The sequence below is a fragment of the Caretta caretta genome, chromosome 8 (assembly GCF_965140235.1).
Source record: "Caretta caretta isolate rCarCar2 chromosome 8, rCarCar1.hap1, whole genome shotgun sequence".
Taxonomy (NCBI): domain Eukaryota; kingdom Metazoa; phylum Chordata; order Testudines; family Cheloniidae; genus Caretta; species Caretta caretta.
Genome location: NC_134213.1, coordinates 87,261,286 through 87,284,022, shown reverse-complemented (window position 1 = coordinate 87,284,022; position 22,737 = coordinate 87,261,286). Strand labels below are relative to the sequence as shown.

General features: G+C 40.0%; 1 protein-coding gene across 3 annotated transcripts in view; it reads right to left on the bottom strand.

Annotated features, from left to right (window-relative positions):
• Window positions 1-22,737, bottom strand: part of NEGR1 (neuronal growth regulator 1) — a 626,594-nt gene that overhangs the window by 217,657 nt on the left and 386,200 nt on the right. For all 3 annotated transcript variants that reach the window (XM_075131735.1, XM_075131734.1, XM_048862624.2), the window contains exon 3: window positions 16,976-17,101. In XM_075131735.1, coding sequence (XP_074987836.1) covers window positions 16,976-17,101 — 126 coding nt within the window. The remainder of the gene's footprint in view (window positions 1-16,975; window positions 17,102-22,737) is intronic.

Sequence of the window (22,737 nt, the reverse complement as noted above, 5' to 3'; positions counted from 1 at the left end):
AAGGATGCCCAACACTTTCCATTGTAAGACCCTGTTTTCTGGTGCTTATAACTTTGACAGACTTTAAGCCTTTGAGCTTAAATTTCCCATGCTTGTTTGTCTGTCAATGGCTGATTTATTTTATTTTTATATTTTATTTCATTTTTTTAAACTTCAGCAAAAATGGTTCATCTGTTTCTCAGAACAAGTTATTTTGCCAACGTTAACATTTTTTACAATCATTTCTTTCTCTTTAGTGCCTCCTTGCTTTGGCACAGGGACTTGAAATTTGGCAAGGGGATCATCCTTAGTGATCAGGGATGTGCCCTTTGTTCTTTCCATGAAAATCTGTCAAAATTTGGGCAAGTTATGAGCATCTGAAAAATCTCAGTTTGTGCCCACTCAGCAGAGACTTGTTAAGATTTGGCAGCTAAATTCTCTGAAGATTTCATCTACACAGAGAATGTGCCATTAACTCTCAGCTCCTGTGTCTCAATGTATTGTTCATGAGTCATCCCCACACAGCAACTGAGTGAGACCACCTTGTGAGAGGAGACTCAAAGAGATTGCCTTGTTTAGCCTAACCAAAAGAAGGCTGGGGGACATATGATTTCTCTCTATAAATACATCAGAGGGATAAATACCAGGGGGAGAGAGGAGTTATTTAAGTTAAACGCCAATGTGGACACAAGAACAGATGGCTTGTAAACTGGCCATCAACAAGTTTAGGTCTGAAATTAGATGAAGGTTTCTAACTATCAGAGCAGTGATGTTCTGGAACAGCCTTCCAAAGGGAACAATGGGGGCAAAAAACCTAAGTGGCTTCAAAACTGAGCTTGATAAGTTTATGGAGAGGATGGTGTGATGGGACTGCCTATGATGGTATGTGGCCCATCGGCGAATGCCAGTAGCAAACATCCCTAACTGCTGGAGTCAGGACACGGGATGGGGAGGGCTCTGAATTACTACAGAGAATTCTTTCTGAGGTGTCTGCCTAATGGGTCTTACCCACATGATCAAGGTCTAAATGATCACCATATTTGGGGTCAGGAAGTAATTTTCCCCTGGGTAAGATTGGCTGAGACCCTGGAGGTTTTCACCTTCCTCTAAAGCATAGGGCACAGGTCACTTGCAGGTTTAAACTAATGTAAATGGTGAATTCTCTGTAACTTGAAATCTTTAAATCATGATTTGAGGACTTCAGTAACTCAGCCAGAGGTTAGGGGTCTATTTCAGGAGCGGGTGAGGTTGTGTGGCTTGCAAAGTGCAGGACGTCCGACTAGATCAGTGGCTTTCCAGACTACTGTACTCCTTTCAGGAGTCTCATTTATCTTGCATACCCCTAAGTTTCACCTAACTTAAAAACTACTTGCTCATAAATCAATTGAACTAAAATAGTGTACTTACATGTCAGTGTATAGTATAGAAAGCACTATAAACAAGACATTGTACTGACTTCACTTGTGCTTTTTATGTAGCTTGTTGTAAAACTAGGCAAATATCTAGATGTACCCCCTGGAAGACCTCTGTGTATCTTCAGGGGTACACATACCCCTTGTTGAGAACCACTGGACTAGATGATCATGATGGTCCCTTCTGACCTTAATATCTATCAGTCTGTGAGGATTTCTCCAACAATTTCTTTCCTGTTAGACAGGAACTGCTGTGTTGCCAGGCTTTAGGACTGGGAGGAGGGATGCTGTTTTCCCTGTTCTCTCAATGCTCACTCCTGCAGGCAGTGAGGAGAAAGAGGAAGTAGCCTGACCTGAGTGCAGAAGGCTGAGGAGCAGGGCTGAAGGGGATGGGGAGAAGAGAGACTGTGACAAGGTTGTGTTGAAACTGTGAGAAAGAGCTGGGGAACAAAGAGTCAGAGGGAGGTGGGGTGACTGAGATGAGGAACCTGAGATGAGAAGCGGCAGAAGGGAGACTGAGACTGAGACAAACACAAGTTGGAGGGGCCAAAGGGTGGGTAACCACTAGAGAAAACTCAAATAGCTGTGCCTCATCTCCTTCTAGTGGATGGATCACATAGAGGATGACAATCTACTACTACTAGTCAGCTCAAGTGGCAGATGACTGTGCTATGCATCTAAACATTTTAATTCTGCTGATGAACTATGAGGGTGTGAATATGTTTCCAACATGGTCTACTCGTTTTTTCAATTTGCTTTTTAAAAACCTAGGAAAAACATCCAAAAAGTACATTAAAAAACATTCCATTTGAAAAATCAAGCACACAAAAGTTAGGAAATGCCAGAATTAAGGGTGCTTGTATAAACTTTAATAGAGTCTTCTATAACATGATCACAAACTATGTATTCCGTAGGGCCCTGATCATTCAGCGCACCATGCATTTTTCAGTAACAGCAGGGGATCTAGACAGATTTGCAACTGCCAGCTTCATCCAACCCTTTTTGTCTCACTACCAGTCACAATCTTCTTGTTTTACCTTCTCCATCCCCCAAACCCCAAAAGAGTGAGAAAAGAGAAGACTATCTGAAAACCTTGTGCATGTATAAAAGAAATAGCTGCCAAAGCAACTTTTTGAAAGAAGAGGAGGAACTGCAGATCATCTCCTTCCCTTGCTCACTTGGGGCATGAACCTAATCAGTGGAGTGGATCAGGCCCTTTCAAAATTACTTCCTCATGGTATTTAGATAGGGGTCCACTTTCTGTGTACAACTCCTCTTAGTAACATTTGCAGTGCTTGCTTTCCAAAGATGGTAATATAACAAGTATGGTGTGAAAACAACTGTTTAAAACTAGCATTATGTTTCAGACAGACCTTAATTCTTTAAGATTTTGGTTTCATTCTTAAACTATGGATGTTAAACTTTGCTCTTAAATGTCAGAACAAAATAAATATCTCCAATTTAATCAAATGACATTTCAACAATACGAGAATTTCAGATTACAAACTACAGTTTCACATTCCTTTTGGCGTTTCACTGTTTGTGTAGATTTTGTGGATTTACATAATGGGTTTGTATAATGAATATTTATATAATGAATTCATTTACATAATGACTAAGTTAAACATTCACCATAAAGATTACAGGCCAATAATTTATGTACTAAGTTAAAAAACATCTTTAAATATATTTTATTTTCATTCACATTAACATTTTATTTTATCTCTTGTTCAAAAAATTGTATAAGACCTCATCTAAGTAGAGGCTGCATTGAGGCAAACCATGATAACTTTTCTGAATTAGACTACATTGAATCATTTGTATACAGAGATTTCAGTATCTTACCTTTTAGTAACAGCTTTGACAAACAATTCCAGAATCTTTTAAATATAATTCTTTATTATTTAGCACTGTATTCTTGTTCTGATGTATGCAAGCCTCACTATTGTCAGTGGGAGTTCTAGGAGAGAACTGATGAAAAATATGAAGGGCAAATGAACCTTAGTTCTAGATAAACTCAATTTGCAGAAATTAGGATGCAAACACAAAAGAGAAAACTAGAGTTTGCAAATATCCTGTACTTTTTTTCCTAATAAATCGGGGCATATCTTTCACTTTTTAATTGATTTTTAGTGCTGTTTGTAACTGTTTATATTTCAAAATATGTGCTCCAATACAGTACAGCTACATTGTTACCTCAAAAGAAAATTACTTCAACAATTTATACAACAGACTACCAGACAGAATATAATCTGTTGGGTTTCCAGGGCTGCTTGTTTCTATATTGTCATGGAATTATTTCACAGAGTTTCTGGGCCTTCCTCCTCTCCCACAGACCAGTCCTAAATCCTCTATCCTTATCCCAGAGAAAACAGAGCCATAACAATAGTAAATCAGCTACAATACATTCAAACTCTATTTCAGTTCTCTGCCAAGAGAGATTTATCAGTGTTTGCTCCTTGTAAGAAGTGGGGTTAAATGCAGCTGGAAGCCAAAATAAATTAGCCATATTATGATTAAGCTTCATTATCCTAGACAATATTCACATAAACGCAAGTTAATTAAGATCAGTTACTTATTCTACCGTAAGTGTGGGTTTTTTTGAGATACTTTGTCCACACAGACTTCACTCTTGGTATACATATGCCCCAGTGCCTGAGATTAGATTATTTTGAATAGCAGTGTCCCGGACATCCTCTCGCTTCCCATGGCCACAGTTATAAAGGACAGGGTGCAACCTGCAGTCAGTTCCTTAGTTAATTAGAATCCCATAAGAATAGGACTCAGCTAACGAGGATGGAGGGTGGGTTGTGGAATCTTTGGAAAGCACATCTCAAAGAACCATACTTACTGTAGGGTTAGTAACTTTTCTTTCTCTCAGTGATTGTCCACATAGAGTCCACTGCTGGTGTCCAACAATCACATGCCAATTCACCTGGATATGGGCAAGAGGAGTCCTATTTGAATAGAGATTCCGGGACCATCTTACTGACACTAGCATCTGAGCTGGATGCTGGAACCAGGAAATAGAGAGTGGTAAATGTGTGTCTAGAACTCCATGTTGCTGCCTTACACATTTCTGATGTGAGGATGCTACCCAGACGTGCTGCAGAAGCTGCTGCAGTCTTAGTATAATGAGCCCTAATTTGTCCAGGGACAGTCTCTTTAGCAATATCATAATACGACAATCTGAGACCCACTTGGACAGCCTCTGAGATGATTGCCTCTCCAAGGGCTGTCCCTTAACCTGCTCAGCAAAAGCACAAAAAGTTTAGATGTACACCTGGGCAGCTTGGTCCTCTCTAAATAAAAATACCAGGCTCTCATGACTTCAGTGTGGGGAGTTTCATTTCACCTGTGGCAGAATCAGTTTAGGGAGAAAAAACAGGAGTAAACAGACTGATTGATGTGAAAGTCAATGGTTACTTTAGGCGGAAACCTCAGATGACATCTAAGGGTGACTGTCCTTACAAAAGAACATGTCAGGGGGCCTGAATCTCCCCTATTTTCCTAGTTGATTGATGTCTACCAGAAGGCAGTTTTCATAGACAGGTGATAAGCGGAGCACGTAGTCATAAGCTTAAATAGGAAACCCATCAGTCCAGTCAAAACCAGGTTAAGATTGCAAGAAGGAAGGAGTTCCCTGACCGGTGGGAAAACATTGGTGAGCCCTTTTAGAAATGTCACCAGAGCTGGATAAGTGAAGATCATGTGGCCTTGAATGGGAGGGTGACTAGCAGAGATTGCTTCCAAGTACACCCTTATAAAACTGAGGGACAATCCCAATTGTTTCAGGGAAAGTAATTATTTCAGAATTGCAGAAATTGAAGTTGTCAATGGTGAAAATTTTTGCTGAACTATCCAAACAGAAAAATCTCTTCCATTTGGCCTTGTATATCAGTCTGATTAAAGGTTTCCTGTTGTTAGCAAATGAACCAGACTCTCTATGATTCTTTGTATTCCCATAATTCTTTGTATATAAAACCGCGTGATTCTTTGAACAAAGTGTGTTGTAGCTATAATTCTAGTTTTTGTGCTTCTAGGGACTTTGTACTTAGGTTAATATAGTGTGTGACTAAGTGGTGGAATGTATATAATATTTTTACCCTGACCCTATTGACCCATGGAGAATTGTCCAGATATCCAGAAAAAGACTACTTGTGATTTATAAGGGATACGTGTCATTAAAAATGTCTTCGATGATTGATAAAAATGGCCCATTGAGGGATGTTTCAGCTTATTAGGAACTACCTGTTGCCACATATGTTTTCTACAATAAGAATAGAAAGAGGTTTAATGTTTTTTGAAGGGAGTTGTACATGCTGAGAGGATTTTCCCCATATCATCCAATCATCAAGTTAGGGGTACACCTGTATTCCTTGTATCCTCAGTTACTCAGCAATGACTGCCAGAACTTTGGTGAAGACTTATGGAGCTAAAGTGTAGGACTCTGTACTGACAGTGAGATTTGTGAGCTAAGAATCTCAGGTACTTCCTGTGAACTGGGTATACTGAAAGGTGGCAGTATGTGTTTTTTAAGTTGAGAGCCACAAAATAATCACAAGATCCAAGGAAGGGATTATGGAGACTAGGGTAACTATCTGGAATTTGAAACAATGGATGAAGGCCTTGAGATATCTATGGGCCCCATTTTCTTCTTTGGGACTAGGAAATAGTGGGAATAAAATCCTTTGCTCGTGAATTTATTCCACTGCTCCCAGCAGTATAAGGGAATCTACCAGATGCTTCAACAGTGTCTCATGACAAGGATCCTTGAAAAGGGATGGAGAAGGTGGGCTTCCACAGCTTGAAACTGGGGTGGGGTACCCTATGCTGACTACTTTGAGGACCTACCAGTCCGAAGTTATTCCAGTCCATGTCTGCTGGAGGAGGAAAGCAGTTGCCAGTGGATGGGTTGAATGGAAGAGGATCCAAAGGTGCTCCAGTCAGGCTCCAAACATGCACCTCAAAACAGGTTCTTTCTAGAAGCCCCAGAATGTGGGGCAGCGAAGACAACAGAAAGGGCTACCACCAATGAAATTGCTGTCTCCTGCTTGGGGGCTTGGAGGACCACTGTTGCTGATAATAGGGATGCTGTCATCTCTGTCTGTAGAAAGACTCTTGTCTCTGGCATTTTCTCTTTGGGACTTAGGCATATTGGCTCAAGGATCTTAGAGATGTCCTAGAGTCTTTGAGCATATGGAGGTATTAAATAGCTTGTTGCCTTCAACTGGAACTTGGATCTCTTTAGGGAATCCTAATGCCTGCAGCTAGAAAGATCTCTTCATAGCTACAGCAATAGCCATTGTCCTACCCACAATATCAGAGGCACCTAGTGCAGCTCGTGATGCCACTTGAGCAGTCAGCCTGGCTTCAGCCATGAGAGATCTTTATTTCTTATGCTGATGCTTCTGCTTCAGAAGCCTCACTAAAAAGTCTGTCCCAAGAAGGAAGTTGTATTTTGAAAGTAGCACTTGATAGTTCATTACTCTCATCTGGAGGCTCACTGAAGAATATATTTTCCTCCCAAAGATTCTTTGGATCTTTCTCCTAAAGGATAGATTTATGCTGACCTTGTTGCCTTGATTTTTTCCTGAGCTGCTTGAATAATCAGGGTATCAGGTATTGATAAAAATATTCAAAACCCTTAGTGGATACTTGGTATCTTCTGTTAGCACTTTTAGAAATTGCTAGAATTGAGCCAGATGTATGCCAGATCACTTTGGCAGGTTCAAGCAGTCCATAACTGATGGCCACAGCCTGACACTAAAAGTAGAATGTTGCAGAATATCCTGAGCTTCTCTTGTATGGGCTCTAGTGGGATATCCAGTATCTCCACCATTCTTTTTAGCAAGTCCTGAAAGACTTTTGTTTTATCCATAAGCCCTGGAGGAGGAATAATGACGACGACTGGGAAGGAAGATGAGATGGTGGCAGATAGCTGATGCTGTGGATCAGAAGAGCAATCATCACCATTATAGTCCTCCTCACCCTCCATTAGTAGAGGATGGGACAGGAGAGGAGCTTAAGAAAATGGGACCGCTGTATTCATAGATTCATAGAGTCATAGATATTTAGGTCAGAAGGGACCATTATGATCATCTAGTCTGACCTCCTGCACAACGCAGGCCACAGAATTTCACCCACCACTCCTGCGAAAAACCTCTCACCTATGTCTGAGCTATTGAAGTCCTCAAATCGTGGTTTAAAGACTTCAAGGAGCAGAGAATCCTCCAGCAAGTGACCCATGCCCCATGCTACAGAGGAAGGCGAAAAACCTCCAGGGCCTCTTCCAATCTGCCCTGGAGGAAAATTCCTTTCCGACCCCAAATATGGCGATCAGCTAAACCCTGAGAATATGGGCAAGATTCATCAGCCAGATACTACAGAAAATTCTTTCCTGGGTAACTCATATCCCACCCCATCTAATATCCCATCACAGGCCATTGGGCCTATTTACCATGGATATTTAATTACCAAAACCATGTCATCCCATCATACCATCTCTTCCATAAACTTATTGAGTTTAATCTTAAAGCCAGATAGATCTTTTGCCCACACTGCTTCCCTTGGAAGGCTATTGCAAAACTTCACTCTTCTGATGGTTAGAAACCTTCGTCTAATTTCTAGTCTAAACTTCCCAATGACCAGTTTATATCCATTTGTTCTTGTGTCCACATTGGTACTGAGCTTAAATAATTCCTCTCCCTCTCCGGTATTTATCCCTCTGATATATTTATAGAGAGCAATCATATCTCCCCTCAACCTTCTTTTAGTTAGGCTAAACAAGCCAAGCTCCTTGAGTCTCTTTTCATAAGACAAGTTTTCCATTCCTCCTATCATCCTAGTAGTCCTTCTCTGTACCTGTTCCAGTTTGAATTCATCCTTCTTAAACATGGGAGACCAGAACTGCACACAGTATTCCAGGTGAGGTCTCACCAGTGCCTAGTATAATGGTACTAAAACCTCCTTATCCCTACTGGAAATACCTCGCCTGATGCATCCCAAGACTGCATTAGCTTTTTTCACGGCCATATCACATTGGCGGCTCATCGTCATCCTATGATCAACCAATACTCCAAGGTTCTTCTCCTCCTCCGTTACTTCTAATTGATGTGTCCCCAGCTTATAATTAAAATTCTTGTTATTAATCCCTAAATGCATGACCTTACACTTCTCACTATTAAATTTCATCCTACTACTATTACTCCAGTTTACAAGGTCATCCAGATCCTCCTGTAGGATATCCCTGTCCTTCTTTAAATTGGCAATACCTCCCTGCTTTGTATCATCCACAGACTTTATTAGCACAGTCCCACTTTTTGTGCTGAGATCAGTAATAAAAAGGTTAAATAAGATTGGTCCCAAAACGATCCTTGAGGAACTCCACTGGTAACCTCCCTCCAGCCTGACAGTTCACCTTTCAGTAGGACCTGTTGTAGTCTCCCCTTTTAACCAATTCCTTATCCACCTTTCAATTTTCCTATTGATCCCCATCTTATCCAATTTAACTAATAATTCTCCATGTGGCACGGTATCAAACGCCTTACTGAAATCTAGGTAAATTAGATCCACTGCATTTTCTTTGTCTAAAAAATCTGTTACTTTCTCAAAGAAGGAGATCAGGTTAGTTTGGCACGATCTACCTTTTGTAAAACCATGTTGTATTTTGTCCCATTTACCACTGACTTCAATGTCCTTAACTACCTTCTCCTTCAAAATTTTTTTCAAGACCTTGCATACTACAGATGTCAAACTAACAGGCCTATAGTTACCCAGATCACTTTTTTTCCCTTTCTTAAAAATAGGAACTATGTTAGCAATTCTCCAATCATACAGTACAACCCCTTAGTTTACAGATTCATTAAAAATTCTTGCTAATGGGCTTGCAATTTCATGTGCCAATTCCTTTAATATTCTTGGATGAAGATTATCTGGGCCCCCCGATTTAGTCCCATTAAGTTGTTTGAGTTTTGCTTTTACCTCAGATATGGTAATGTCTACTTCCATATCCTCATTCCCATTTGTCATGCTACCATTATCCCTAAGATCCTCTTTAGTCTTATTAAAGACTGAGGCAAAGTATTTGTTTAGATATTGGGCCATGCCTAGATTATCCTTGACCTCCACTCCATCCTTAGTGTTTAGCGGTCCCACTTCTTCTTTCTTTGTTTTCTTCTTATTTATATGGCTATAGAACCTTTTACTATTGGTTTTAATTCCCTTTGCAAGGTCCAACTCTATTTGACTTTTAGCCTGTCTCACTTTACCTCTACATGTTCTGACCTCAATAAGGTAGCTTTCCTTGCTGATCCCTCCCTTCTTCCACTCCCTGTATGCTTTCTGCTTTTTCTTAATCACCTCTCTGAGATGCTTGCTCATCCAGCTTGGTCTACAACTCCTGCCTATGAATTTTTTCCCCTTTCTTGGGATGCAGGCTTCCAATAGCTTCTGCAGCTTTGATTTAAAATAATCCCAGGCCTCCTCTACTTTTAGATCCATAAATTATTCAGTCCAATCCACTTCCCTAACTAATTTCCTTAATTTTTGAAAGTCAGCCCTTTTGAAATCAAAAACCCTAGTTGCAGATTTATTTTTGTTAATCCTTCCGTTCAGTTTGAATTGAATTAGCTCATGATCACTTGAGCCAAGATTATCCCCTACAACCATTTCTTCTATGAGGTCCTCACTACTCACCAAAACCAAATCTAAAATGGCATCCCCTCTAGTCGGTTCAGCAACTACTTGATGAAGGAATCCATCAGCTATCGCATCTAGGAAAATCTGAGCCCTATTATTATTACTAGCACTCGTCCTCCAGTCTATATCTGGGAAGTTAAAGTCTCCCATGATCACACAGTTTCCATTAGTATTTACTTTATTAAAAACATTAAAAAGGGCTCTATCCATATCCAAATTAGATCCTGGCAGTCTATAGCACACCCCAAGCACTATCCCAGGGGAGGCTCTAATAGTTTTCTTCCCCGATGTAATTTTTGCCTAGACGGACTCTGTCTTATCCATTCCATCGCTTCTTATTTCTTTACATTCTACCTATTCATTGTGTGTAGGGGGGAATCTGGCTCTGGATGCAATTGAAAATGCAGGTTTCATACCACATGGATTGATCACCCAGGGAAATCAGTATGACCATAGTTAATTAGGGTAGTGAGAACAGGGACATATGGATGGGCAGCAGGTAGGGGGTTCCCTGTGGTTCCTGGATGGTATCCTTCAAGGATTCCTCTCTCAAATCTCTGCAAGACTCACACTGAGCTACCCAAGACAGTGACAGGGCATGTTCTTGTGAGGAATGTCTGCTTTGTTCCTCCTCTTCTGGGGAGACAGAGAAATTCACCTCTTCTGGGGAGACAGAGAAATACACCTCTTCTAGCAGAATCGCAGTTCTATCTAGTGTTCTCTGTGTGGTGTCGGTGTCAGGAATGGTTTCTTCCTGCAGCCTTTTAGTACCATGAATGGTTAACTTCCTGCAGCCTTTTAGTGAGCGATGAGTCCAGAAATGGTCAGAATGAAAGGTCTCAGCTTGCTGTGGAGTGCATTGGTGCCACTGAAGAGAGCTCTCAAACTAGCTTGGGTAAGAATTTGGTCGGTACCAAGGCAGTGGTGGGAGTTGAAGCAGTGGTTCTTGGTATGGGGAAACTGTGCTGGAGTTTTCGGTGCAGACACAGACAGTGCTTGAGGCTTTGATATAGTAGTCAGCACCTATTATCGTTAATGGAGGCAGCACAGTGCTTGTTGTGTGTAGAGACCATTGTGCCAGTTTGGGATTTGGTGCAGACATATCAGAGCGGGACTCCTTATGACCCCGGTCTGAAGTCATCACTGAGATGCCTGATGAGTGGGGCTCATGAGAGGTCTTCTGGGAACCCGGAGTCATGTCACCAGGGCAGTTGATGCTTGAGGTGGACCCAGTAGCTGGAGCTCCTTGGATGGTCTGCCAAGGTTTGATATTGCTTGCATGGACTTTTCAAGGAGAAAAAGTTTCAGTTTTGCCTCCATTACTTTCTGGGTTCTTTCAGAGAAGGACTTGCAAATCTAACCATGCTCTGGAGCACATCCCTCTCCCAGGCACAATAGGCATTGAGCATAGCCATCATTCACAGGTATTGCCTCATCACAAGAGGGGAAAACTTAAACCTCAGTGATTTGGTGCTGGCTATTTTGAATTACTGTACAGGGCAGATCCTTCTACAAAGTGTTCCATGCATGGGGAGGGGGGGGGGAAGGGTTAAACCCCTATACAGGAAAACCTATCAGTAATCTAAGTCTAAGAGGTTTTGTTTTGTTTTGAATATATGCAAATGGGCAACGAAAACTGTAGATCAGCATCAGCCATCTTACGCAGAGCAAGGGACACAGCACTACAGGGTTCTGTCTCAGCCATCCGCTGAATGGAACTGAATAGAGGTTACAGCTGATCCACCCCTTATACTCTTGACTACGGGAAGAGTAAGTGGCAAGGGCACAGGTATTGCCCTAATGGACACTATTATTCAAAAAACATCCCGTCTTGCACACATAGGGCACATGCACTTCAACACTGGAAAATCATTTGAAGAAGTATTCTAGTCTTCATTTAGCTCCAAGAGAGCTTAAGGGACATATGGTGACAGGAATATGTGGAATTCTGGAAGAACTGTTAAAATACACTGGACCACATATTCTTTTGTGGCAGACACTATTCAATGTAATCTGGAGAACCTGTCCAAATGACAAAAAGACATTACTGGCAGCACAAAGACTGATTTTACTATCACAGCATTACTCTTCTATCCATCCTAGGAAAAGTTTTTGCTTCCATCTAGTTGGCCTGAGCTACTGATATCTTAAGAAGAAAGAAAAGATCAGTTCAAGCTGGCTTCACTCCTGGTCATTCAGTGATGAAGCAAATCTTCACAGTGCACCAGCTTATCAAGAAGGTATGAGAATTCAAGTGCCCCCCCCACTCCAGCTTTGATAGTATCTTGTCTCCTCATTGGTCATTCTGGTCAGGTGCTAGCGAGGTTATCCTAGCTTCTTAACCCTTTACAGGTGAAAGAGTTTTGCCTCTGGCCAGGAGGGATTTTATAGTTCTGTATACAGAAAGGTGGTTACCCTTCCCTTTATATTTATGACACCAAGTAAATGCATTTTAGGTATATACCTTGATGTCAAGAACCGTACTGACTTCAGTTTTGCCAATGATGTAGTGCTGGTTGCTGAGTCAATGGATGAGCTGGTTATGACACTTAAAGCCCAGAAAAGCTCAGTGGAAAAGTCAGCCCAAAATTTAGTTGATGTAAAACCAAAATTATTCCCGGTGGCAATTTCAAACACACTGAGGACTCTAGCATCTTTGTGGGTGATCATCCAGTCATGACTATTGGTGATTTCACCTACCTCGGCTCTGTTGTCAATAACATGAGTAGCAGTAAGTAAGAACCTGAAGTCTGCACTGCATATGTTATCAGTACCTCATCAGGAATGTCTTTCACAAATTGAACACACTGGTAAATAGCAATATGATGCTTCGGTGCTAAAGAGCTTTAATGTTTCAGTGATAAGTATTCTGACCTATGGGACAAGCACCACACTGTCAAGATTGAAAAGAAGTTGGACACCATCTCAAAATGACTGAAAACATCAACTGGCACAAAATTCAAGCTGAAAGACAAGATACCCCTCCTAACTAAACTGGTATTGCTTTCTCAAATGATCAGTCTACGCTCCCTAAGGTTCTAAAGTCATCTGCTCCAAACATGTTTCAACTTCCCTGAGAGAATCATCTTTGACTTTGACCCAATGAAAGCAGAATGGAAACGACCCCCTGGAAGACCTAAAACATGATGGCTGGACAGTGTTAACAAGACACCTGTGCCTTACAGGTATCCTATCCCATAACACACCAATTTTGGCTCAGGACAGAACATCATAGAGGCACATAATGCATTTGGTGTCCTCTGTGCTGTCCAAGCAACAGCATGAGAACTAACCTAGCCTAACAAGGGAGCAATACCTTGTGGATAATATGCAATGAACAAGAAGGGTCTGGATGCTTCTCCTTCCAGAAACCATTAACACTACTTGGCTAAAAGACTTATAGATTGTGTGGCCAAAAGGGACTATAATGATCTCTAGGATGACCTTCTGAGTCACACGAGCCATAAAATTTCATCAAGTCCATATGTTCTAGCTCATCTAGAAGTTATCTTTTAGAAAGACAAGCAAGAGTCTTTCACAAGCAATCCAGTGTATTGCCTCCCACATGGACTGAGTGCACTGGTTCTGCTGCCCTCCAAGTCTCTGGCTGCACACAAGCTCATGACCCAAATTTTGATTGCAAACACAAATATGCTATAACTGGTGGGAGGTAGCTCTAACAATAATATTTACTGATATATATTTTAATACTATTATACTGTATAGACTACATAGTTACATATTTATTATTATTTTTTCAGAGCTGTTGTCTGTATTTGACTATTGGTAGTTTAGAAAATACATTTTATCCAGTTAAATGAATTACAGAGAGCATGCAAGTTACATTGCAGTAAGCAGTAATTAGTCAACTTCTTTATTGCCATTTGGGGCTTGGTTAACCTTGCCTATTCTGAGGAATTATTTTTTCTGAACATTGTTCACTCCTGATTCCTCTTAAACAGGCAAGGTTAACCAAAACTCAAATGGCAATAAAGAAGTTGACCTAGAATGTAAAATTAAAATCTATGTGACAAGTTTTAATTAAAACACAACCAAAGCACTGCTCCTCTCTTGAAAAGATAAATAGCTTAGCCAATGGGGTTGCAAGGGATTGCATCTAAAATAAAAAATACCAATTAGAAGCACTTATAAGACATTAGCAAGATGGCAGTAGGGTTCAGCTAATGTAATTCATTTTTTCAGGGAACCCTAGGGAGTTCATATTTAAAGCAACTTCATATATAAAGCTACCATTCTAAAGTCTCCCCAAGGTTTCTGATACTATTTTGATTGACATTTAGTTATAAAACATCTTTATGATGCAACTGATATTTTCTAGTTTATTAGTAGTCACTTGAAATAGTTTTCATTGTCATTGTTTTAAAGGCCAATAGTAACTTTTTCAAATCTTGTTTTGTAAAGCAAACTACTGCTCAGACTCACTTTTAGGCACACTATGCTATGTTCCACCACATACAGTAATTAATTGCCATTACTCTGGTCAGTGTAGGAACACATTCATTTATCCATTCTAAATGAAAAGTATCCAAACATTTGACTAAGCAATCAGATGTAATGCCAAGTAATGTGATCTCTCCAGCAACCTTTCAAACTAAATAATTAATGTGGAAGTAAATAAAGGAAACATAATATTTTAGTTACAGAACAATCATTACATCAGTCTTATACTCCAGTAATGACAGGTTTCAGAGTAGCAGCCGTGTTAGTCTGTATCTGCAAAAAGAAAAGGAGTACTTGTGACACCTTAGAGACTAACCAATTTATTTGAGCATAAGCTTTCGTGAGCTACAGCTCCGATGAAGTGAGCTGTAGCTCACAAAAGCTTATGCTCAAATAAATGGTTAGTCTCTAAGGTGCCACAAGTCCTCCTTTTCTCTTTATACTCCAGTAATGTGACATTCAGTGACAGCATACTCCCAAACAACTCAATGGTTTTCAGAAAAGTTCTTTGAAATGAGTGAGAGAGTAGAACAGACCCTTTATGTTTAAAATAAATAAAAATATCCACATAAAAACATTCCAGATCCAGCACCAATGCTGTGTACCACTTTCATCTGGCAGTGGAGGGCAATCCTGCTAGACATAAAACACAGAGGATTGTCAGAGCCAAAGCTCTGCAACACGGAAGTGAAGTTCCTTCAGCAGTCAGCAGCAGAGAGAGACAGGAACTGAAACAGCTGAGGAGTGGAACTCCCTTATACAGCCTCAGGCACTGAAAGCTTGAAGGAGTTAGTGTACTTGAGCACTCCTCAATGAACACAACTTGCAATAAGGTGCTCTTGCCATCAGTGGGAATATAGAGAGGCCCCCAAAGAATATTTTTTTCTATCATACTTAGAACAGTTTAACTCTGTTAGTCACATACAAAAATTACTTAAAAATATAAAAAGAACTCTTTTCAGAGTGGTAGCTGTGTTAGTCTGTATCAGCAAAAAGAACGAGGAGTCCTTGTGGCACCTTAGAGACTAACAAATTTATGTGAGCATAAGCTTTCGTGGGCTAAAACCCACTTCATCGGATGCATGTAGTGGAAAATACAGTAGGAAGATACATATATATACACACAGAGAACATGAAAAAATGGGTGTTGCCATACACACTATAATGAGAGGTTTCAGAGGAACAGCCGTGTTAGTCTGTATTCGCAAAAAGAAAAGGAGTACTTGTGGCACCTTAGAGACTAACCAATTTATTTGAGCATGAGCTTTCGTGAGCCACAGCTCACTTCATCACATCTGATGAAGTGAGCTGTGGCTCACGAAAGCTCATGCTCAAATAAATTGGTTAGTCTCTAAGGTGCCACAAGTACTCCTTTTCTTTTTACTATAATGAGAGTGGTTAATTATGTGAGCTATTATCAGCAGGGAAAAAAACTTTTGTAGTGATAATCAGGATGGCCCATTTCCAACAGTTGACAAGCAGGTGAGAATAACAGTGTGGGGCGGGGGAGAATAAGCATGGGGAAATAGTTTTACTTTGTGTAATGACCCATCCACTCCCAGTTCCAGCCTAATTTAATGGTGTCCAGTTTGCAAATTAATTCCAATTCAGCAGTCTCTCGCTGGAGTCTGTTTTTGAATTTTTTGTTGTTGTAATATTGCAACTTTTAGGTCTGTAATCGAGTGACCAGGGAGATTGAAGTGTTCTCCAACTGGTTTTTGAATGTTATCATTCTTGATGTCTGATTTGTGTCCATTTATTCTTTTACGTAGAGACTGTCCAGGTTTGGCCAATGTACAAGAACTCCGTGTGTGGAATCAGAATGACAATTATTTCTTTAGATATCATGTCTGCTTGCAATTTTTCATGTATACTTTAATTTAAAACTATTTTGATAAACTATTCTGTATAACAGCATAATCACAAGGCTCAGTGGTAGTGAAATATTAAAAAATATTAAATCAGCATGATGTAAATTTCATCTTTCTTTTTTAGGTATAGAGAACTGTGTCTGAAAGATTCCTTTGTTTTTTGAGATGTTTGATAGATTACTATGGTCAGCTGAAATGAGCATAACCTGCGAGCCGGGAACTCTCATCTTGTCTTTGACACTGACTCTCTCCTGTGTCCTTAGGCAAGTCACTTAGGTCCAGATTTTCAAAAGTAAAGTTGAATTTTTGGTATCTCAAATTGTGTGTTTAACCCTATGTCTAAGGGCTGAGTTTAACAGGTGCTGAGCACCCACAACCCTCACTGACTTCAGCTAGAGTTTTTGGGTGATCACCTTCTCTGAAAATCTGGTCCAATTGTCCTAAACTGGGCACACAAAACTAGTGGTGTCAATTCCTAATCTATAAAGGCATGAATGGCGACGGGTTTTCTGAAAGAGAGAAACTCTGGGTTAAAAATGGTTTTGTGCTTACCTGATGGAGAGATATGTCTCCAAGAAATGGAAGGCTCTGGTTTCCCACTGGCCAAGCAAGTAAGTGTAACATTGCTTCCTTCATTCACAACAATGTCAGTTGAAATACGAGATATCTTCGGAGAAACTGAAATGGAACAATGAGAAACTTTAAAAAAAAGAATTTTGCATTAGATTGAAAAAGAGTGATTCATTTCCTCCAATGTCAGACATATATCTTGAAGTCCAAACTTTTGGGATTTTTTTTTTATATAATTTTTATCTACATTGGTTTTCATGGTATTTTGCAAAGAAATCCTTGTTCAGAATTGCTTACTTCTAACCACAACTATTCCACCATTTATACAAAGGTACCGCCCATGGATCAGGATGCTCCATGTTAAACACTAGGACAACTGCAATCTGCTCCAAATTATGAAAATGTGGAATAGCTCTCAGGTTCCTAGCAATCTGCCAGTGTAGCTCTTGTTTAGGCAAAATTTGGACGTGCTCATGTTAGTCCATAATGGACATTAAATTAAAATGCTATTGTTCTCTGAAAAATGATTATGCAAAAATAGTACTTTCCTATTCATTCCATCTGCTGCCTGTGTGTATCTAGAGTTATATCTCCTCACATTAGTAAGTAAAGTAAGTTTTTATTGCTTTTTATGACTGTTGGTCCTGCAATGCCAATATAGACAAGAGAGAGTGAGCTGGATTTCGTTTTCCTTTCTGTATCTTAAGCAGAATTGTTCAATAAATTCTATTTATAGGACTAATTAAAATATAATAAGGCTTCAGCAGTGTAACTGAAAGCATCAGTGAGAGCATAACTTCAAGACAATGGAGGTTTACAAGGATAAATGGGAGGGTAACATTTGGCCTGCAGAATCTTTATTACTGGTAATGATGCACAGTAAGACAAGAACCAAAGTTGACTTTTGGAATCCAGGCTGAGCTTTCACTTGTGAAGTGCTTTTTAGGTATTAACTAAGCACTTTTAGTATGGAAATCATTGAAAGATAACAACAGGGAACACCACATTGCTATTTCTGCAAACACTTTTTAGAGTACAGCCACATTCTCAATGTCAAACATGCAAAAAGCGATATATTCTGTACCTTGGTATAATGGAATCTTCTAGTAAACTTGATGAAACTCTAGTAATCGCTACATTTTTGTACCAAAAATGCAGTTTTCAAACAAAACTGTTCCATAATGCAAACATATGCTTGTATTACAGGAAAAATATGATTATAATATTTCAGTTTTTTGAACAAAAATATTTACAAAGAAAAACATATTTCTTCTCTCTTGCGGACAAAATCTATTGTCTTAACTGGGCACCTCCTTTATTAAAATTGTAGTAGCAACAACCTTCATAATGACAAAAAAATACTGAAAATGTTCAGAAGATCTTGAGTATTTAGTTTATTCCCTAAATATTATTAAGGTACAGAAACATTCAAAATAGTTTGATCATATTAGTTAAAAATTCCTGATATTTCAACCCTTACTTTTGAAGCAGAAGACCAAAGGAAACCTTAAATTACATTAGAATCTCATTAATTATTACACCCTTTATGAAACAGAGCATGAATAAACAATTGTTAAAGACCAAGAATACACTATCCAAAAATGCTTTAAGTTCCTTTTCTGATAACTGCAGTTTAAAGTATTTCACATGGTTGTATACAGTACTGTTAAATATACTATAGTGTTCTATATAAGTTATTAAGTATGGAACCTCACCACAACATTATTTAATATTTGCTAAGAAGGGAGACTCATTTTTTTACATATGGATTATTGGGTTTGGCAACTAGTGAAGTCCAGGTTATTAACACTCTTCTATATGTATTATGGGACGGATTGTGACTGGACCTTTGTAGGTGCATAATACTTGAGGTGGATGCAAGGAGCCTTCTAAATTCAGTGTAGGTGTCAGCCACAACTGTAGTCCCTTGCATTCCCTGCACTAGAACAAGCAGCAGTGTTACCCCCACATCCCCAAAAGGTTTCAGGGGGAGGGTGGGCCTATGGCTCTGACCTGCACACTTGCAAGTAAGGGTTGTTGGTTCTCAAAGGTCCTGATGCAGCTCACCAATCCCTCTTCCCAAATCACACACAAGGGTCTTAGTTAAAACTAAAATCTGACCTGATGTGCACAGTGGTAAAATAGCTATAAACATATGGGGTCAAACACTGTCACCCTTCACACTTCCTTCCATAAAGGATGGAAGTAGATTAGGGGAGCGAGTATTTAGGCTAAAACAATGGACCACACCTCTGGTCTTAAACATGGCCTTTAATTTTATTCCGCTGCTCAGTACACAGAGGACCCATATAAATTCTCTACTAGTGGGTTTCAAGAAAGCCAAACTGGAATGCCACAGTACCCCATAGTTCCCCTTCTGCTTGTGACTACATGCACCACAAATTCATGATCTGGCCCACAAATTCTTCTCAGCCATTTACCCAGTTCAACCAAGAATAGCCGATTCAAGAATAGTTTATGATTATCCCCTCAATGTTTTTTAAAAATGGCTTGGACAGTGCCACCCCACAAACTGCATACATCAGAGACAATGAAACCAAGTTGCATTTGAGTGGGTAGCCTCTATGTTTCCTTGAGAGGAGAGGGCCACAAAAAAAATAAAATAAAATGAGCAGTTTCACATTTCTATGTTGTAAACAGTGTGATCCATAATAGCACCAGCTGGGGCTGTGTTGTACAATTAGATTTTGTAAACATTCTTTTATCACAGTCATTTACTCGCTGAAAAGTTGCTTGAATGACTCAGCATCTGCTATATACTGTGTACCATTCTTCGCAGACATTGAATTCTGCATCAGCTAGAGACTATAAATATTGAGAATTCAGACAGAATGTGTGTTGGGCTGTCTAAGACCATAATTTACCATGAAAGAGCTAACTAACTAACTAAATAATAATAAAAAAAATAAATTAGTGCAGATATAGGGATTTACCTTTCAAATTACTGTACAATTATTAACCATTTAATCCTAAAAGAAGCCATATGGGAAAGGTAAGTAGAATTCCTAAAAAAAGTAATGTCCAAGTCCCCAGGCATCTGCATTCTCTGTAGTGTTTGGAGTAAGGCAGTTCCATGCTAAAACAATAAAAGCAACTGATTAGGGCAGGCAATCGTGGGGGAACCTGTTTTGGGATGGACAGGAGGAAACAAAGGCTAGAGAGAAACAAAGGTCGGGGAAGCCATGTGACATTGCTAGCAGCAGCTCCGTAGGAAAACAGAGCCTGGTAATTCTTCATAGCTGTTGCTAGGCATAGTATGAACTGAACATGAAAGCCTGAACTACCCCATAAACACCTGAGAAAGGAAGGAAGAAATGAATCCTGGAGTATGGTACATCAAGACAATACAATGTTTCTTTTACCCAAGACCTGGGGTCCAAATATCCTTGGTTTATAGAAGCATGTTCGTAAGCTGGTTGGGCTACAAATACCCTATGAGCCTCATTTATTACAAATGTAGGGTAAGATTAACTATTACATTTTGAATAGTAACCATCATTTGATTTTGATGTTTTGAATTGCACCATTCAAAATTATTTTAACGATATATACCAGGGTAAAAAGTTTGGTCAAATAGATCTATAAAAATTGCACGGGACAAGAATCAATAAAAATAACACAGTCCAGTTTCTTTGCCACAAGAGCCTGTGTAAGGCTGCAAAAATGCAAACAAGTCAATTTTGCAGCCTTGTACAGGCTTCCAGAATAGAGAGAGTGGATGGAGCATTTATTGAATCTGGCCTACAGACACCACATACAGACATACAGAATAACATCTTTGAAAAAATACGCTTCAGCGCTTTTCAAAACTGCACTGCATGTGAAAAGCACTACTTCTCAGTCTACACAACTCCGGAAATAAGATGGAAGTTTAACAGACATTTCTAGTTAAGAGAGACAAGGTGGGTGAGGTAATATATTTTATTGGACCAACTTTTCCTGCTGAGAGAGACAAGCTTACACAGAGCTCTTCTTCAGGTCTGGGAAATGTCCTCAGACAATCTGTTCCACCTGGTATTTAGCTATGACACTCAGAGCACATTTTCCAGACTTGAAGAAAGAGCTCTATGTTAGCTCAGAAGCCTGTCTCTGTCACAAACAGAAATTGGTCCAAGAGAAGATATTACCTCACCCACCATCTAATATCCTGGGACCAACACAGCTGCAACAACACTGCATACATTTCTAGTTTATTAATTACTTACATCATTGGGATTATTTCAGTAGCTGATTTTATCTGTGGAGACTATGTCAATCTCACTGATGGCCCACTTTGTTTATACTCTTCCACAATGTGAAGGGCTTCACAGTAAGTCTCTCTGAGCCTAGGACCTACGTGTCCAACTTCCACCAAGCATTCTGACTGATAGCCCCAGTTATTTTGCCATGTGCACATGGACATAGTCAACCAAAAGCTGCCCCCATGTGTGCACAACGTAGTACTAGTAAAATATAAAGAAATAAAACCCCACAAACAGCACAGTGCACCCTGAGTGAATACAAATGAGTTTGGGCAGATAAAATGGTCTTAGTGGTGGTGATGGGAGTGGGGAGGAATTCATGAAGTAATACAGGTTGTAACTACATTTGAAATACTTTAAATTGTTCTGCATGTATAATATTTGTTCATTAAACAAGTTGCATGTCATCAAAATGTACTTATTCCTAAATGGTGTGATGGGGCTGGGGCTCATTGGTGGTATTGCCTAGTGGTTAGGTCCCTGTGTCACAACTCTCCCCTGTCCCCAGTGTTCCCTGCCATTGGTCACTCAGACATGGTGGCTGTCTCTCTTCCAATAGACAGTAACTCGGCCTCTGGTCAGGTCATCATTGAAGTCCACCCCTTTCCAGGGTAACCGTGCCCAACAAAACACAGGAGTCCAATGTCCTCCCAAAAGGAGCTTTCTGCCCAATTCTGGGTTCCCAAAGGCCTCACACCCTTACTTCAGCACTTATAATGTCTTATCTCAAGGTGTGGGAGGTTATGCCACACTTGCGGCTGGCTGGTTATGGGAGCTCAGGCCCTTTCTCTTTATCAGGCTTCAACCCAGGGCCCTATGAGTGGCAGCAATATTAAGCCCCTAGGAGTGCTCCAAAGCTGCCTCCCTCAACCGCTTCCTACCATTTACTTTCCAACTCCAGGCTGTGGTCACAGTCTCACAAATAATCAAAGAAAAGATAAAGTAAACGGTTCCTTAACCCTTAAAGACAAACTAGTCTCTCCCCCAAATCCTGGGGGAGCTACCACTTGCAGCCCCACTCCGTGCAGCAAGGACTCCTGATGTACCCTTACTCAGGAACTCCCAGGATAGGTCCATTCTTCTACCCTATCTTCTATCCCCTCCTTTCTGAGCTATCTGGTTCTCTTCTAAATTCCTCCTCCTGCTGGAGCAGGCTCTACAGGTGCGATGGGTCGGGGCACTTGGGCCTAAAACTGCTCCTTAACTCCTTCTATCCCACTTTGGGGTTCACATACCCCGTCACAAATGGAAAGAGGAAGAAATTTTCCATTCAGTTTTATGGGAACAGAATTTTATACCTGCAAATATTTTTAAAATAAATATTGTAGGTAGGTTAGTTTCCGGTATTAAAAAACCCATATGTCACTGTGAATAAATGCAGATCTAAGTTGATTAAGCTTCAAGTTCTGATTTCATCATTTCTCTGACAAGCCAAGCAAAATTGCATTAGTAGGAGCATTGCCAGCAGATCGAGGGAAGTGA